Raw genomic sequence first — 16,854 nt, 5'->3', positions numbered from 1 at the left:
CTCCTAGCAGATTGATCTAGCAATAAAGCTGTTTTCTTTTCCCAAAAGCGGATGCCAATAATAACTGGCTTTTTTTATGTGCATCAAGCAAGAGAACCTCAATTTTGTGAGGTAACAAGACATAGGTGTTCATTATATTATATTCTTCTCCATTCTTGTGAAAATATTTGAAATATTCTATGATAAGAACACCTTTTGGTTAATAGCTAGTCATGTGTTTTAAGTAGTTTAGACTCCAAAGCATAAAACCCTCTTCAATGCTCCAAGCTTAGAGCCTACTGTCAGTGGGGCTTCAAGCAGAAGCCACTGCTTTCCAATTCCCATTGCTTTTTTCTTTCACTAAGCCCCCAGGAGGTTCTTCACTGACTCTGTACAAGTCGACAGAATCATTTGAGAACCAGTGAATCAAAGGAAGCTAAAAAATATTAACAACAGATTCAATGGAGAACTTAAAAAAAAATAATGGAAAAGGCTACTTTGCAAGAACATTCCAATCTGCCCATTTATACAGACTAAACCATACACGGCTTCATTTCTTGTCCTTTTAACCTGCTCACTTGGCAGTATCCACCAGACCAACACATCCAATAATGAAAGTACACCAAGTCAGCATTTGACCTGACACTGCTGATGTGCTGCTTAGAAGAAAAAAGTTTCATAAATATATTGAAATATTTAGACTAGTCAGTGAGTAAAGAAAAACACTGAGAAAAATTAAACAAATTCTCAATACTGATGGTTTCTTCCTTTGCTTTTATGCTCAGAAAGTCTTCCCTATCTTAAGATCAGGTCATTATTAATCTACAATTTTTAAATTTACAGTGTAATTTTTTATATAATGCTTTGCTCTGTTTAGAATTTATTTTGCACAGTGTGAGGTAAAAGTCTAATTTCTTTTTTCCAAAGACCAAGCAACTTGCCCCTGTATCATTTATTGAATTATTTAAATTCCTTTGCCCACTGACTTAAAATGCCAGTTATTATATACCAAATTCATAAAAAAAAGGTCTGCTTCTAAGCTTTTAAGGTGTGATTCCACAGATCTTTCTATAACACAGCTTTAAAAAAAGTATGCTAATACCTGGAAGATTCTTTGCCTTCCCCAAAACAAAGTTTGTTTTTTTAAAAAGAAATACTTAATGACATAGGAACAGGTTATATGCGAAAAGGCAGCCAACACAATTGTATGTATATATTTCAGTATTGTTTTAATTATACACATTACAAAAAAAACTGGCAAAAAACACATCCAAATGCTAACAGTAGTTATGCTTGGGTGGTGGAATCAAGAGGACTTAAATTTCTTCTGTATTTTCCAGAATTTGTATTAAACCAAAAAGATAATTAACAAGTAATCTTTTTTGCATAGCAGTTATACTGCAATTAACAGTTAACAGACAATTCTGGCTGATCACAGTATGATTTTCGATTCAAAATCTGAAACTCTTAAAGACAAATAAAACCATCAAATACCAGAAGCTTGCAATAATAATGAAGATTAACTTCTTCAAGATGCTGCTCACAAGACACACAGGGCTGAGTCTTGGTAATAGAGCAAGATAAATGGATAAACTTAATGAAACTACTCTCTATAATTCCAAAAGAAACAAGATTCTTAATTAGCTCCAAGTCAAAGACTTGCCAAGGAGCAATAAATAAATTGATTAATTAAAATATTTCTGAAAAACATGAAGGTGGAGTAATAGTTGAGTACTCCTGATTTCTGGGAGTCAGAAATGGAAAAAGAGGGGAAAACACTCAGGAGCTCATTGGGTTGGGGAAGTCTGTAAACAAGCATTTGCTTCTGAATACTTTAAGTGTAGCAGCTTTGCAAAACAATACACACACAAAAGCAGCCCCCCACTAACAGACCCAGGAAATTTTCGCTTGTAATCACACATTCACCACTGTTATTTCCCTTATACTTCCTTCTACTAGAGCTTAGCAGAGTGCCTGACACAGAACAGACCCTCAATATATGAAAGTTATCATTTTTATTATTTTACCACTAGAACACAAGATCGTACTGTGGACAAAGGTTACTCCAAAGCAACAAATCTATTATATTTCTATAGATCTGTCTGCTAATTTTCTTTTTTTTATTTAGGTACTATGACCTAAGTACTCACCGGAATCATGCTTTCTTGGATCCCCTCAAATCTCTGATACCTGTTCCCAGCTCCCACGCAGCTCTACAGAGTGGGTCATGAATAGGTGATGGACTAAGAGAAGACATTCAGAGCTGCCTCAGAGGTCTGCCTCTTCCTGTTTACCCAACAGTCATACTCTTGGGCCCTTCTCAAGGTTCACATCTACTCTTCCGAAGGCTCCTCACAGCTTATTAAGTATAGTTAGAAGAATACATTCATATGGAAAAAAATCAATTTCCATTTTAAAAAGTTGCAGTCACATTTGTCCTAATTAACATAAGGAGTCATTTCAAAGAAGCAGATTGGGAAACACATTTCTATTTCTATTCTTAAAAGATACTAACCCACTACTTCGTTTGCGATAAAAATTATCAGATTGGGCCATTCATCTGCCCCATGCCTTTACCAGAGGAATTTCTGATTTAGGGGTATTTTCACCATCATTCTATTTTTGGACACCACACTTTCAGTCAGAACTTAAATTGACATTCCTACCAAAGACTGATGGCCTACAAAATGGTACAACCATTTGCATTACATAGTGAAAATATCCATTCCATAGGAGCCAGCAATTCTATCCCTAGGTGTATACGACACACACATATACAAAGCTACTTAGACAAGAATGTCCATAGTATCATTGTTAATAATAGCCGCAAACTTGACAGAATCTAGATGTCTATCAATAGTAGAATGGATAAATTACGGTATATTCGTACAGCAGAATACAATACAGAAAAGGGAATGAACTACAGATACACACAACGTGGATGACTTTCACAAAAACAATACTAAAGGAAGACACAAAATACAGCATGATTCCATTTATACAAAATTCAAAAGTAAAAAAAACTACGTTGTTGAGAGATACAAAGGAGGTAAAAGTAAAAGAAACACAAAGAACATGATGATCACAGACTCAGAAGAGTAATAGTCTCTAGAGGTTGAGCAGCTGTGACCAAGAAAGGATCCTTGAAGGGTTGTATTTCTTGAAAAGGCAGTAGTTACACAGTGGTTCACTTTATAATTTTTCATTAAATTGTATACAGATCATCTGAATTTACAGATACAGATAGATATTTCACAATTTTTTCTTAAAAAGGTGCTTTCTGACACAGCCCACCAGCTCTACCTATAGTTTTGCCCTAGCCTCAAGTGTGAGACCAAAGGACCATTCTTTTCCCCCTTTCAGCAAAGCAAGAGGTTAATCTATCATTTCTCCATGCAGCCACAAACAGAAATCACAACATAACAATTAGGAAAAAAACAAATGAATCATTTAAGTGGAGACTGGAGAGGACTTAAAACACCTGAAACAAAATGCAGGACAACTAAATACAAAGTAACAGAGAAAAACAGGTAGTCATGTAACACCTCATTCTGAGGCTGAGAAATAAAGGACCATTACAGATAAAGGGTGGCCATTTAAAAAGGAGAAGACAAGCAAGAAGCATGGCACATCAAGGACAAGTCACAACTGATTAAATTAAAAGAAGGCATGCAAGCTTGAAGGAAGAAATCCCTGATTCTGAAGCTGTCATAATGGAGGACAGCCAACCCAGAGCCCCTGACTATGGTTACCTTTTTGGAACAATTCAAATTTCTAAGAAACTTCAACCACTATCTGATTTTTTGTTTGAAATGGCAACATAAGATGGAAAGGGGATGTGAAAAGGCATAGATTCACGGAAAGATACACAAATTATTCATCACAGAGGACTGGAAGTAGAGCATCTTCTAATAGGCAAATCTTAGTTAATGAGCTTACAAAAAAAAAATCTACAAACACCAATTTAAAAGGCAGATATCAAACTTAATACATAGTTTTAAAAAGATATTCCAGAACAAGCAGGCCTGAAAGGTATATTAAAATTTTAAGAGTATCCTACATAAACTTGACTGCTTTTCTTTTTTTTTTTTTTTTTGAGGAAAATTAGCCCTAACATCTGCTGCCAATCCTCCTCTTTTTGCTGAAGAAGACTGGCCCTGAGCTAACATCCGTGCCCACCTTGCTCTACTTTATATGTGGGACGCCTACCACAGCATGGCTTGACAAGCGATGCCATGTCCGCACCAGGGATCCGAACCGGCGAACCCCGGGCCACAGAAGCAGAACGTGCGCGGTTAACCACTGCGCCACCGGGCTGGCCCCCTGACTGCTTTTCTTTAAACCATTTATGTCCTTAGAAAAGCTGATGCCTCCTCACGCTAAAATATGAAAGTTACACTTTAAGAGGAGAAAAATGTTCAAGCAGCAAACTGTAGCTGTATTCAAAGATGGCAGCTCTCCCACACCTTCAATTTTCCACCACCTGGTAGTTTCTGACAGACAGCACTCAGAATGATTGGCAGGATTTGTAATCTTTCAATATTACCAGGAAACACTGCACACATATTTCCAGCATGTGAACGATTTAAACTCACCAGTCACCATGTTGCATGTATTTCTGCTGCTTGTCCTGAGTTCTTAAGACTTGTAACATTCTGAAGAAGACAGAACAAAGAAGTTCCTTCTATCCTCAGCCTCTTTTTGAATTTTACCTTTGTTCTTAAAATAATACAGTATATTAGAAAGAACTACTCCCATGATTATCAAATTTGATTGCTAATTTTACCTCCTCTTAGGTTCTGTTTCCTTAAACTTAACGAAGCAAGAATGTAAAACATAAACTAGAGAATGTTTTGTCTTAGAAAAAATAAGTGCATATTTCTCTAGGACAAACCTAGAACTCCCCTAGCACCAGAACAGTGCTGGGGTTAAAAAAAAAAAAAGAAAAACCAAAAAAACTGAAAAGGATTGAAATCCTGTATCAAGTGACTTTTGCAGTGATACATGGCCAGATTTTAGGAATTTCTGCTGGGGAATTTTGGAATTACAAAAAAAAGGCAAAGCACTGATTCTCAGGTTGCTCAATTTTGTTCTGGGCAACTTCTTGGCTGAGCAACGGCGAGCCCTTAATCTAACAGAATACAAGTAAGCCCCTCCCACTCACACAGAAGAAAAGGCTGCATTTAAGGATTTAAAGCAGCATTTTAGGGCTTCGGTAGTTTCACAGAAGAGGATCCCCTTCCGCAGCGCACACAGCTGAAGTGTAGGCATTGCGCTTATGGAAAAATTACTTTCTTAATGACACGAAAGCACGTACCGCTGAAGAGCCTTCTAGGATTAACCTACCCTCCCCAGCACAAAGAACCAGACCAAGGTGAGGAAACTCGAGGGGGTTCGCATCCCTCACAGATAGGGCTCGCTTTCAGAAACAAGGCAGTACCCCACGCACCCACCCTGCACATGGGCTTCGGGTCCCCGCATTCTTCGAGGACGAGCAATCTCGCCCGCCCCGCAGACGAGCGGTGCCGAATGCCAGACCGCAAAGCCAGTTGGTTTCTCCCCAGGCCTAGGCCACGGCGGTCCGGGGACGTCACCAGAGCAGGAAGGGCCCAACCCGCAACCTTCCTCACGCTGCCGCCCCTCCACGCAGCAGGGGTGCCCTGCGCGCCCTCGTGGCGGCAGCGCAGACACCCAACAGCAGGGCGCGCGCCCCGAAGCCGGGGGGTCGCGGGCGGGCGCGCGCCCCAAAAGCCGCTCTTGCCCCCAGGCTGCAACGCCAAGAGCGAGATATCCGGGCCGGGGACGCGCACGTCGCCGGCCACGCGCACCGGGATAGCCGCACAGCGCGCGCGCGCCCGCGCGCATAAACAGGCCCGGCCGCGCGCAAACACCAACGCGCGTTCGCGCGCCGCGCCCACCCAAATCCCCGACCCGCTCCTCCCCCACCAAAGGGGCGGGGGCGCGAGAGCCCAGGGACGTTCTCCGCTCCGGAGCAGGCCCGAGGTCTCCTGGGCTCAGGGGCAGCGGCCCGTCCGCCCCCGCCCGCCCCCGCCCGCCGTTGTGTGGGCTGGGCCCGCTGTCTCAGGCCCGCAGCTTCGCCGCATCCCTGCCCCCACTGCAGCCCTCACCCGGCGACGTCGCCGCCGCCGCCGCCGCCGCCGCCGCTCTACCCGCCGGCCCCGCCGCACTGCTCGGGGCCCCGGTTCTGCCGTAGCCGCTCTAAGACCGACAGGATTTTCCCCTCACAGCTCCCTGGGCGCCATCTTACATTCAACCCTCACAGCCAATGGGTGCCGAATGCCCCTCTCGCGATAATCAGAGCGTCGGATCCCGCGAGATTTGAGGCTATCTCCTGGCCAGACTTAAAGGGAACGCTTCTGCCTAGGACAGAGGCCGGGCCTCGGGCTGCAGTAGCGGCAAAAGGAGCTTGGCCTGTAGGGCGGAGCGCCCCACCCTTGGACGCCCCTCCATGCGGGCGGAGCCAGGGCCGTACATCGGCCTAGCTATGGAGCTTGGGCAGGCTGAGGCTCGAAGCTCTCTCCCTGGACCCACCTTCTGCCACCTGCCCGGGCCTCCTTAGGTCGCGCAGCCACAAGAGAGGCGGGGCCTAGCCTCTCGCTTAAGGTGGCCCCCACATCCCTTGACCTAGGCCCGGCGCCCCCAGCAGCGCCCCACCTAGGACGCCCCAGGTCACTCTCCTCCCGGAGTCTCTAACATCTGGGACCACCCCTCCCTTTCCCCCGACCACCATCTGCTGTCGTCCTAATTCAGCCTTCAGCAGTCCAGTCCACCTTAAAGTGGGCCTCGGGTAGCCTGGTGTTTGTATACAGGGAAAATGTGGAGGCTGTTAAAGCTGCAGGCACAGGCCTCACCAGTAGCCCTTGTTGCCCCAGAGGGCAACCCACTTACCATAGGTTTTTTTCCCTTAAAAAGGCATCAGGGCCTTTGTACTTGTTCCTCCAGCCCTAGGAAACTCCCCCTAGTCCTTTGAGGCTCCCCTCAGGAGTCACTTCCTGAGAGTAGTCTTTTGAGGCCCAGGCTGGGTCAGGAACCTCCTGTAGCCCTGCACAGGCCTGAGAGACCTCTCCTGCACTGTGCCTGGTCATCCTCTGTCTCCTCAACTAGAGATGGTGAACTTCAAAGGCCACCACACAAGTCTTCCTCATCTCACTGTGCCTGGCACGTAGTAGACACTCAGTAATTATTTACTGAATGATTGGACTGGGAGCCAGACCTCTCTTCATCTGCCTAGGCACTCAGGCAGACACAAATCTTCCAGATCCCTCTGGCACAGGGCTTCTAACAGTGAGAGCAGCACCTCAGGGCCCGCCATTCCCCCAGACCAGGTGCATAGGACACTGAATCTGGCCCAGACCCCTGCCCTTGAGCACCAAGGAGTGCTCCAGTGGTTTCAAAGCTGTCAGTATTGCTCTGTGTGCAGTGCACTCCCACCCCCACCCCTAGCATGTCTCTAAGGCCCTCAAGGGCTGGGAAGGCAGAGAGATAACACACAGACTCCAGGAGGATCTAGCTGTTCTTTATTGACATAGAGTCTGGGTACCCCTAGCCTCCAGAAGGATGAGGTACGTCCGTGGGGCTTCCAGCTCACACCTTTCCAGGGTCCTCCTTCAGTGTGACCGTCCGGTTGAAGACAAGCTGGAGGGCAGTGGGGGAAGAATGACCACCAAGCCAGAACCAAGCCAGGAGGCCCAGGTGGGTCTTACCACAGATACCCCACCCCTACCCTCACCTCATCCTAGAGGAGCTGAGGGTCAGGAGACTCAGGTTCTTGATAACTTTATGACTTTGGGTATGGTACTATGGCTCTAGGCTTCTATAAGGATTATAACAATCCTTATGCCTGCCCCCTACCTTGAGGAATAAGAAAGGCAGGGTCCATACAAAATTTTGTGTATGGATTTAACCTCTGAGCCAGTTTCCTCATAAACTGAACATGAACACCAACTCAGGTGGTGAGGATTAACTAAGGGAATGTAAGCAGAGCACTTGGCATAGCGAATGGCAGCCACCACTGTCACTGTTGTAGAAAGGGCAGGCAGGTAAATTCAAGCACCTGTCCCTGGCGGCTGTCTGGATCCACAGAGAAGTAGCCAAGCCGCTCAAACTGGAACTTGTCGAAGGGCTTTGCCAGGGCCACAGAGCAGTCCACTAATGCTGCCTCCACCACTTGTAGCGATTCCTGCGAGCAGGGAACTCAGGTGGCCAGCCAGCCAGGGAGGCCTACCACCCTCACCCTACACCCCATGAGCCTACCAGATTCAGGTCACTTAAGAATCCGCCAGGCACCTCAGCAGGATCCTCAGGGTTCTTGTGCTGAAATCTGTAGTCAGAGTGAAGGTCAGACTCCAGCTGGGCAGCCACAGCAGGCAAAGCCCATCTTGTACCTGCCCCTTACCCCAGGTCTGTTCACTCACAGTCGCTCATAGAGGCGAATCTCACAAGTCAGAGGCTGTGACACCCAGTGAATAAAGGCCTTGGGCTTTTCTCCAGCATCTGCTCGCCTGCAGGTCACCTCCAGGCTCTCCACAGAGCCACTGGGGCCCTGTAAATCAAGGGGGAGACACCTGCAATCAGAGCTGGGGACCAAAACCAGGACTGCAGGCTGCACTCAAATCCTTGCCCCAGCAGGCACTGCAGTAGAAAGGCTGCAGCTGTCTCTCACCTTGACAACATGCTGCAGCTCGATGACGTAGCCTGTATGCCTCAGGCCCACAGGCTGGCCCCATGCCAGGCGCTTATAGCCTGGCTCAGGCTCCTAGAGGTAGGAAATGGGGTGGACACAAGAGGCTGCAAGGGTCAGACAGGTACAAGAGTCTTCTTTCCCACCCCTATGTCTAGCAGGAGTTGGTTCCTCTAAGTAGGACACAGATGGACTGACAGAGGAGATGAAAGGACCTCAGAACTGGGCATAGCAGCAAATAGGACCCTCCACCCCTCATTCACCTCCTTGAAGTCAGTCCTCTCGATGAAGACAATGGGTCCAAAGGGAACCTGATGGAAGCCCTTGGTCTCATCAGCTGGGAAGTTGGGCACCTGGATGTCCAAGGACTATAGCAGGAGATGGGTATCTGAGTCATACTAGGCACTGGGACCCCCATGCCCAGACCAGGTACACACACTTCCACACACACAATTGAGGCAGACCTACCTTGGCAGCAGGAAAGTTGGTGATGATGACCTGTAATGACTCCAGCACAGCCATGGCCCGCGGGGCTGTGTCATTCAGCACATCACGCACACAGGCTTCTAGCAAATGTGGTTCCATCGTGGTCTGGGCCACTGTCACCCCCACCTAGCAGGAAAGGTCAGCATCAGTCAGTCACAGCCACAGCCACAGCCGGACATGCTCAGCCCCCACCTGCCCACCTAGCCTGCTAGGCTATACCCGCGCACAAAAGTTGTTGATGGCTTCAGATGGGAAACCCCGCCGTCGTAGAGCTGTGAGGGTGAAGAGCCGCGGGTCATCCCAGTCCCTGTAGGCAAGGACGTGGTGAGAAAGCAGTACATGCCACTAGCACCACCAACTGGTGATGAGCCAAACAACCATACCTACCGAACAGCACCAGTTGCCACAAGCTGGAGAATCTTCCTCTTAGAGACAACAGCATAGTGCAGGTTGAGGCGGCCATACTCCCACTGCACAGGGCAATAGACATCCAATGCATTGCACAGCCAGAAGTAGGAAGAGCGTCTGGGGTGGGAGGATAGAGTCAGACTGGCCACCTCAGAGCAGGGAGAGACCACAGGAAGGGTTGCTGGAATCCCACTGGCCTTACCCACCCCATGCAGCCAGCTCCCTCACCGGGCTTGGAATTCCTTGGTGCAGAGTGAGTGGGTGATGTGCTCAATGGAGTCACAGAGGCAGTGCGTGTAGTCATAGGTGGGGTAGATGCACCTGCAGGGCAGAGGCAGTGGGCCCCACCATTCAGCCCCACTCTGCCTTACACATGGCTCACCATTCCACTCTACAACTCCACCACCCTACCCCATGCTCACACCCACCAGGTGTCCCCTGTGCGGTGATGCGGTGTGTACTTGACTCGATAGGCCACAGGGTCCATCTTGCCATCCTCCATCACCAACTTCATCCGCAAAGTGGCCTCACCTTCCGCAAACTTACCCTTGCGCATTGCCTGAGGAGAACAAGGGCTCAGGCTGCCTCTCTGTGCAGGGGCATCTCATCCTCAACATCCTGGCCCACTCAGACCTAGTTGCCCCTCCAGAACCCCACCTCAAAGAGCAGCAATGATTCCTCTATAGGACGGTCTCTCCAGGGCGAGGGTGGCGGGTTGTGGCCTTTGAGCTCTTCTCCTCGCTGGTGGCACACATAGGCCTGGCCCCTATAGGAGAAGGGGTGTGAACACCCAGCATGGCTGTGTCCTGGTCAGCCTGCCCGGCTCCACATCATGGCACTGGCCTCACCTGTGGATGAGCTCTACGGCCCAGGCATACAGCTGGTCAAAATAGTCAGAGGCATACGTTACCTTATAAGGTGTGTAACCTGGGGTAGAATGAGACACAGGATAAGCAACCAGCCATGGACACGCAAAGGCAGGCCATGGTCCAAGGAGAGGCCCATTGACCACCAGCTCTGCCCAGGCCTTGCCCAGCCCATACCCAGCCAGGCCACCATGTCGCAGATGGCAGTGAAGAACTTTGCTTCCTCCTTCTCAGGGTTGGTGTCATCAAAGCGCAGAAAACAGATCCCATTGTTGGCCTAGGAAAGTCGCAGTATCTGTGAGCTCCCACATTATCAGCTCCTATAGTCTATCTAGTTCATCAAACCGGGACATTCTCAGAGGTCTCCCATGTCAGAATTAAAAATGCCTTCAAGAGGTTCACTCATCTTCCTGTATCTAAATGCCCTAAACAAAGCATCTCTTACACCAACTTGGGACAGACAGCACAGCCTCTTCCTAAGCCCAAGAGATTACACTGGGAATTTCCCTAAATTTGAATTCATTGCCTCACCTCAGCTTTTTCTGAATGAGCCCAGTGGATTCCTAGGTATCTGTCACACATGCAGTTCCCCTCTATGGCCTCTGTCCATTCTGTGCACATTATAGGAGCAGCAAGGAAGGTGGGACACCTCTCTGGTGTCCAGTCATGGGAGCAGCAAGTGGTCACCCTGCTTGCCAGGTCCCCAGACAGACACTTACCTTGGCATAGCCAAAGTTAAAATTGATGGCTTTAGCGTGTCCAATGTGCAGGATTCCATTGGGTTCTGGTGGGAACCGGGTACGTACCTGAAATAAGGGGAATGGGAGCAGACTCAGATTACCCGAAAGGAACAGACATCCTTCCCCAGGGAGGCTATGGTGATAGGTGAGATGGGGCAATATGGAAGCAGCCCAGGCCCCCAGGCAAGTGCTGATGGCACAAGCTTGCCTGGCCATACTCATACACACCTGTCCCCCAGTGATCTCTAGATGCTGCTTCAGTAGATCCATGGTATGTGGAGTGGTCACATAGCCTGGGGTTTTGTAGTTCTCACCTGCCAGGACCAGAACAAGCCTGAGAACTAGGCTGCAGCCCAAGGCTCCCTACTCCAGGGGCCTGGCTGCAAGAGTTGCTGTCAAAATCCAACCCTCTCCAGAGTTTCAATCTGCCTGCTCACCAGGCTTATGGAACTTAAGCGCCTCCCCTCGGAGCTGCTCCATCAGAGATACGGTCTGGCCAGCAGCCTCGCCTGCAGGGAAGAGACCAAGAAAAACCTATCTTCTGGATATAGCTACCACATCCAGCTCAGGGAAGAGTCTGTCAGTACTACCCATATCCTGCAATCAGAACAGAACCAAGCACACTTCTCTTCCTCTAACCCTAGAGACAAGAGATACAGAGCCAGACTTCCCAGGCCTCCTCAGCCCAGTCTCTGGGTAAAGGGAACAAAGAAAACACCAGGAATTCCAGTCTTGCAGCAGGAGGCAGGGTGATGAGTAAGCCAGTGGCCTGAGGGGACAGGGCTGTAAGGACCAATCACCAGGAAAACCCAGAAGTCAGGGAGTTGAAGGCAACAGGAGCCTCAAGCTCTCACCATTCTCCACCACATCCTTTGCTGTCCTCCAGTCTGTTTCTTCAGGCCGAGGCTTTGTCACCTGAGAGAAGCCCAGAAGTTGGGTCAGTTTTCCTCCTGGGCATGGTCTTGGGATGACTGGGGTAAGATGCTCTCTTTCCTAGCCTAAAGTCTCACCCTACCCCACCTCGTCCCCAGGGACCCAGGACCATGTTCAGCCCCACCTTGGGCTTCTTCTCCAGATCAGTTTCAGTCTTGGGACCCAGAAGGTGGAGAACCTGAGCAGAGAATAGAGTCAGGCATGGGACAGGAGTGTTCTCTTTCAAGGAGCCCCTGAATGACGCCCCCCCCACCCACCTAAGGACTTCTTGGCCTGTCTACCAGCGCCACCTTGAAAAACCTACCTAGCCCATCCCACCTCTGTTCTTTACATGGTTCTGCTGGCCTCAAATGCTCTTTCCCTCCTGAGGGTCCGCAGTGGGCTCAGGTAACACAACTGCCATTTACAGAGAGGAACTATGGACCTAGCATCAAGATAAGCAATCTACCTCAGCCATCACCCTCTTGTGATTCCATGCCAGCATCCTGAGATGAAGGCCACATCACCTCTCTTTACAAGATGAGGAAACTGAGGTTCAGAGTAAAGTGACTCATCCCATATTAGACACAATGCAGAAGCCCAAGTCTTTTACTGCCTGCCCACGTACTGCCCTCTCCACATCAGACTCTATTATCCACCATCAGAAGAGAGACAGGATCTCCTCCCCTTCACCCCTGGTTATCCCTCAGGAACTCTAGGTCCTGTTCATGGCAGAGTCTTTGCCTGCTTCAGGTCAAGAAGGTGCCCACCTGCATGTCCACTTCATGCTTGATCATTTTGCCATCTGCCCACTTGAGCACAGCCCGAGCCTCTCCTAGAAACATGGGCACAAGTAGCTGCAGAAGGGCAAAGGAGGGCACTTCCCACCCTCTTTCCCAAAAGGTCCTAGTTGACCTCAGGAACCAGAGGCTGGGCCCAACCAGACCACTTTTTAAGGTCCTCCTACTCCTCCCCTCACTTCCCTCTCACTCATGCCCAGAAGAGAACCCACAATGAGAGAAAACAACAGTCCCCTGCCCTAGGCCCTGCTCACCCATTAGCAGCCCCATGTTGAAACGATAACGCTCCACCAGGAGCTGGGACTGGTGGCGATTTATGGCGGCCTCCACCTGCAGAAAGCCAAACCATGTGGTTCAGGAAAGCATCCTTCAGAAATGCCCACACCCTCACCCTGAGTCTTCCTAGGTGGAGAAACTGAGCCATTCCTTTCCAGAGTCATTACTAAGGAGTCAGCCAACGCCTCGGGAAAGACTCACAGCCTCCTCAATCTGCTCTGGGGTCACCACGATGCCCACGCCACATTCCTGCTCAAAGTCCACGGTGTCAATGGGATCCAAGGGATGGCTTCGCACATACTCAAGGGCAGCTGAGAAAGGAGAGGCAATTAGTTTGTGGCATATCAGTTCCAAGAAGGAGGTGGACAGGGCCCTAATCCCATTAAACCCCAATTACAGTTTGGCCTCCTAGGAGGTTAAGCCTTGCACCACCCTAAAGAAGCCCTGAGGCCACAGGAAAGCAGCATGCGCTCTGAGGGAGGCTCTCCCTCAGACCTACACAGTTCCCCAGTCAGTCTCACCGGAGGCGGCCCTATCCGTCCTTCAGTGTCAGGACCCTGGTTTAGAGGGGAGTGCGAAAGCAGGCATCTACAGAGACACTGGGGGACTTGGAAGAAAGGGCAGATGGGGGTCTTGGCCGAGGGGAGGAGTTGGGAGGTGGAAGTGGCAAGGCAGGCAGGGGACTCACCGCTCAGCTGGGTCTCAGTGTGGATCTTCTTATTGGCTATGTAGCTCACGAGGAAAGAGAGACGCCGGGGATCCTTGAGTCGTGAGGCGAGGCCATATAGCAGGGTCCCGGTAGCCTTATCGATGGTAGAACCCAGAGTCTGCTGAGCCTGGAGTCAGAGGGGTCAGGAAAGAAGCCCCATGCCCAGTAAGAAAGGCATGAGCGAGACAAGGTGGCTAGATCGGGATGGGACCCTGCCCGGCGCTGCGTTGGGGCACAATAGGCAGCCCAGGCCAGGGGCCGAGGGGCTCGCACCTGGGTGGCCGCCTCGCGGAGCTGCGTGCTCAGAGCCGTGTTTTTGAGCGTCTCTCGAGCCTTGTGTTCGCTCAGGCCGAGGCCAGTGAACAGCGACAGGGCGTCCACAGTCGCCATCACAGGGACACCGGAAACCGAAAGAAATTTTTGGGGCCAATCTGCACGTTGGTATTAGCTCACTGACCAATAGGAGAGCGAAGCCGCCAGGAAGAGCCAATGGTGTCCTTTCTTGGTGGGAGGGGGCGGAGCTCTCCAGGGTTGTCGGCGCCATTTAAAGAACAGAGAGTGGCCAAACCTGCCTTTCCGGGCCCTTCGCTTCCGTCTCCACGCTGCTGGTCTCTTTTAGAGGAAGGAGACCGCAGGACTTTAGGGGAGATTTGCCGCGGACCTGGAGGGAAGGTGTTCAGTACCAAGGCAGGAAGCAGACGCAGGCATGGCCCTTGCTCTTCGACTTTTCTCCTTCAGCCCTGGAAACTTGGGGACCATTCTAATTCTGTTCTCAGGAGCAAATGTGAGCCCCTATCGCGTTTCTGACGTCACAGCTTTGGAGTTGTCATGGAAACAGTTGAGCAACTAAAGCCTGGGGAATCTGGTCAAGACTCCAGAGCAGAGAATGTACGGAATGGCCCATCCTAAGTCTGACACCCGAAGGCGCATACCTGGCCAGAAGAAGAGGGGTTTGGGCCAGGAGGGACCTCGCAGAACTTCTGTGATGATTTGATTGAAATCTCCCGGGACACTTACCGCCCCGTCCCGTCCCACCCCCCCCCCCCCCCCCGCCCTCCCCCAGCGCCTTGCCAAATTATGCAAATATTACGAAAACCACAAGCAAATTAAACCTTGAAATCCATTTGCAGACTTTTGACAGGATATTTTATTGAAGTTGGGACTGGGTGAGGCAGAGGAGATAGAATCTTCATGATGATAGCCACGGTGCTTTGGGATTTCCCAAGTCTCTCACTGTACTTCCAGGACCTGCTGGGAGTCATCAGGCTAAAAGAGAATGTACAAACTATTTTCTTTGTGGAACTGGAGCTGCTGGTGGTGGGATGGTGAGAAAATCCCCAAATTTGGGAGTGGAACTCGGGCTCTTGGACCTGGACCTTCAAGGACTGGGCAGGATCCAGACTGCAGTCTGTATCCATATTCTGTGTGCTGCTTTGTGGCCATATCCCACTAATGACCAAGTTCCATTTCTGGGCCTACATATGATGACCACATGCCAGATTTCACCCAGGGACACACACTGCATCAGTATTCAGATCTAGTTTTTCTTGGGGCTTCCCACCTCTTCGTGGCCCCTTGGTCCCAGCCTGATGCCAGCCTGGCCAAGGCCAGGTGCAAGCATTGTGCAGGGGATGCAGTGCAGTGGTGCCATAAACAGGCACCAAGAAGCAGAGCCACAACCACACCGACCCTGTGCTGAGTCCACAGCTGCAGGTGTCTAGCCCATCGCAAAGGTGCCTATGATGAGCAGAGTGCCTGCCACCGCCCATCTCCTCTGTACCTGATGCCACCGAAGGATTCATTACAGCACCATCACCACCATCACTGACTCTTGCAGGTCTGGTGATGGCCCTCTCAATGAGGTCAGGGCTGGTTCTCTAATGGTACCTACCCTGTGGACCCTGTGGCTTCATGTCACAAGATGAGGCATAGCCCCACTAGTGCTGCTGAGAATGCCACAAGTGGAAGTGGCAGCTCAGCCAGTCCTCTGAAGCCCTATGACTTGCATAGAACAGAACCATTAGGTTGTATGGACCCTGCCTGGGGGGCTGGCTTGCTTGCATAACCCCTGGCACTACTTCCAGGAAAATCAAGAGAAAGATGACCAGAGAAAAGCCAGCCAACCTTCCCAGCCAGCAAGGCCCAGCTGTGGCATGGGAAGAAGCAGCATGCAGCAGCCAGGCCTACGGACAAGTGCCTGTGCCATAGGCTGACAGTGAGCACAGAGGCAGTAGAGGCCACAGTGTTGGTAGCCACAGCAGCCTTGTGCAGATGCCACAGAAGGGTAATGTGGCAGGCTCAGCAGCAGCAGGGCTGCAGTTGGGGCAGACAGAGCCCTTGATCAATGCATCCAGCACATGCAGACCACTGGTGGCCAGACACTTGGGACTGCACACAGGGAAGGCCCAGCATGATCCCATTGCAGCCCATGCCTAGCAAGCCCTCCAGCAGTATGCCAGCACCAGCATCCAACTTGGCAATTGAATCATTTCTGCAGGGTCTCACACCCAGCTCTTCAGGCCCTTCTCCACAGCCAGCAACCCTACATGGCCCTTGTGCTGTTGTCCCCATAGGAAAAAGCCAACATTGGTCACAGGGCTAGCTTTCTCCAGGAAATCTCTGCTCACCCCCACCCCTAACTCCAGTCGAGGCTGAGAGGTAGTTATCAGGGCCCATGTGCTGAGCTGCTTATAAAACTGGCCCCACAGGCTTGGGAGTGGGGATGGACTTACAGGGCTGCAAGGACCCTGCCCCCACCTCTGCCTGCCTTATGTTCTTTCTGGCTTATCTGAACATCTCCCTCCAGCTGGAAACTCCCACCCCTACCCCCAAGCAATTGCAGACAGGAAGAGGCAACGTCATCCATGAGGAGAGACAAGGAGGCTTCTCTCAAGATTTGCCATTGCAATATGTGTGTACAAGGTCACAAGGCTCTGAGGCTGGGACAAGCCTGAAAACCCACTGTGGGTGAACAGCC

General features: G+C 50.2%; 2 protein-coding genes across 5 annotated transcripts in view; both read right to left on the bottom strand.

The window, feature by feature from the left end:
• The window catches only part of QRICH1 (glutamine rich 1), a 43,614-nt gene extending 37,075 nt beyond the window's left edge, over positions 1-6,539 (bottom strand). Inside the window, exons 1-2 of one of the 4 annotated variants that reach the window (XM_014840368.3) lie at positions 6,108-6,267; positions 4,575-4,634 (exon numbers count right to left, since the gene is read on the bottom strand). The gene's annotated coding sequence lies outside the window, so the exon portion shown is untranslated. Of the gene's footprint in view, positions 1-4,574; positions 4,635-5,432; positions 5,986-6,107 lie in introns of those variants that run through there. The other 3 variants (XM_014840367.3, XM_014840366.3, XM_014840369.3) reach the window with 3 other exon arrangements.
• A 956-nt stretch (positions 6,540-7,495) lies between these two features.
• On the bottom strand, positions 7,496-14,309 carry QARS1 (glutaminyl-tRNA synthetase 1). Its single transcript, XM_014840392.3, has 24 exons — positions 14,151-14,309; positions 13,857-14,004; positions 13,370-13,479; positions 13,147-13,222; positions 12,863-12,927; positions 12,238-12,291; positions 12,035-12,095; positions 11,618-11,689; positions 11,409-11,494; positions 11,160-11,246; positions 10,618-10,717; positions 10,423-10,501; positions 10,232-10,340; positions 10,003-10,133; positions 9,803-9,895; positions 9,554-9,691; positions 9,386-9,473; positions 9,149-9,292; positions 8,944-9,048; positions 8,663-8,755; positions 8,415-8,542; positions 8,254-8,320; positions 8,054-8,179; positions 7,496-7,635 (listed from the first exon to the last, which is right to left on the bottom strand). The coding sequence occupies exons 1-24, from the start codon at positions 14,265-14,267 to the stop codon at positions 7,585-7,587; spliced, it is 2,328 nt and encodes a 775-aa protein (XP_014695878.3). The 5' UTR covers positions 14,268-14,309; the 3' UTR covers positions 7,496-7,584.
• Between the last annotated feature and the right edge of the window lie 2,545 nt (positions 14,310-16,854).

Source organism: Equus asinus, chromosome 21, assembly GCF_041296235.1.
Source record: "Equus asinus isolate D_3611 breed Donkey chromosome 21, EquAss-T2T_v2, whole genome shotgun sequence".
NCBI classification, from domain to species: Eukaryota; Metazoa; Chordata; class Mammalia; order Perissodactyla; family Equidae; genus Equus; species Equus asinus.
The sequence above is the reverse complement of the archived record's forward strand: the minus strand, read 5'-3'. Positions and strand labels throughout refer to the sequence as shown.

What these genes read in the sequence shown, in the direction of transcription:
- QARS1 (XM_014840392.3), bottom strand. Translation starts at nt 14,267, where the DNA reads ATGGCGACTGTGGACGCCCTGTCGCTGTTCACTGGCCTCGGCCTGAGC. An exon ending in TTAACTTTGGCTATGCCAAG is followed by an intron (nt 10,718 to 11,159) that starts GTAAGTGTCTGT and finishes CGACTTTCCTAG; the next exon opens with GCCAACAATGGGATCTGTTT. An exon ending in CACCGCACAGGGGACACCTG is followed by an intron (nt 9,896 to 10,002) that starts GTGGGTGTGAGC and finishes TCTGCCCTGCAG; the next exon opens with GTGCATCTACCCCACCTATG.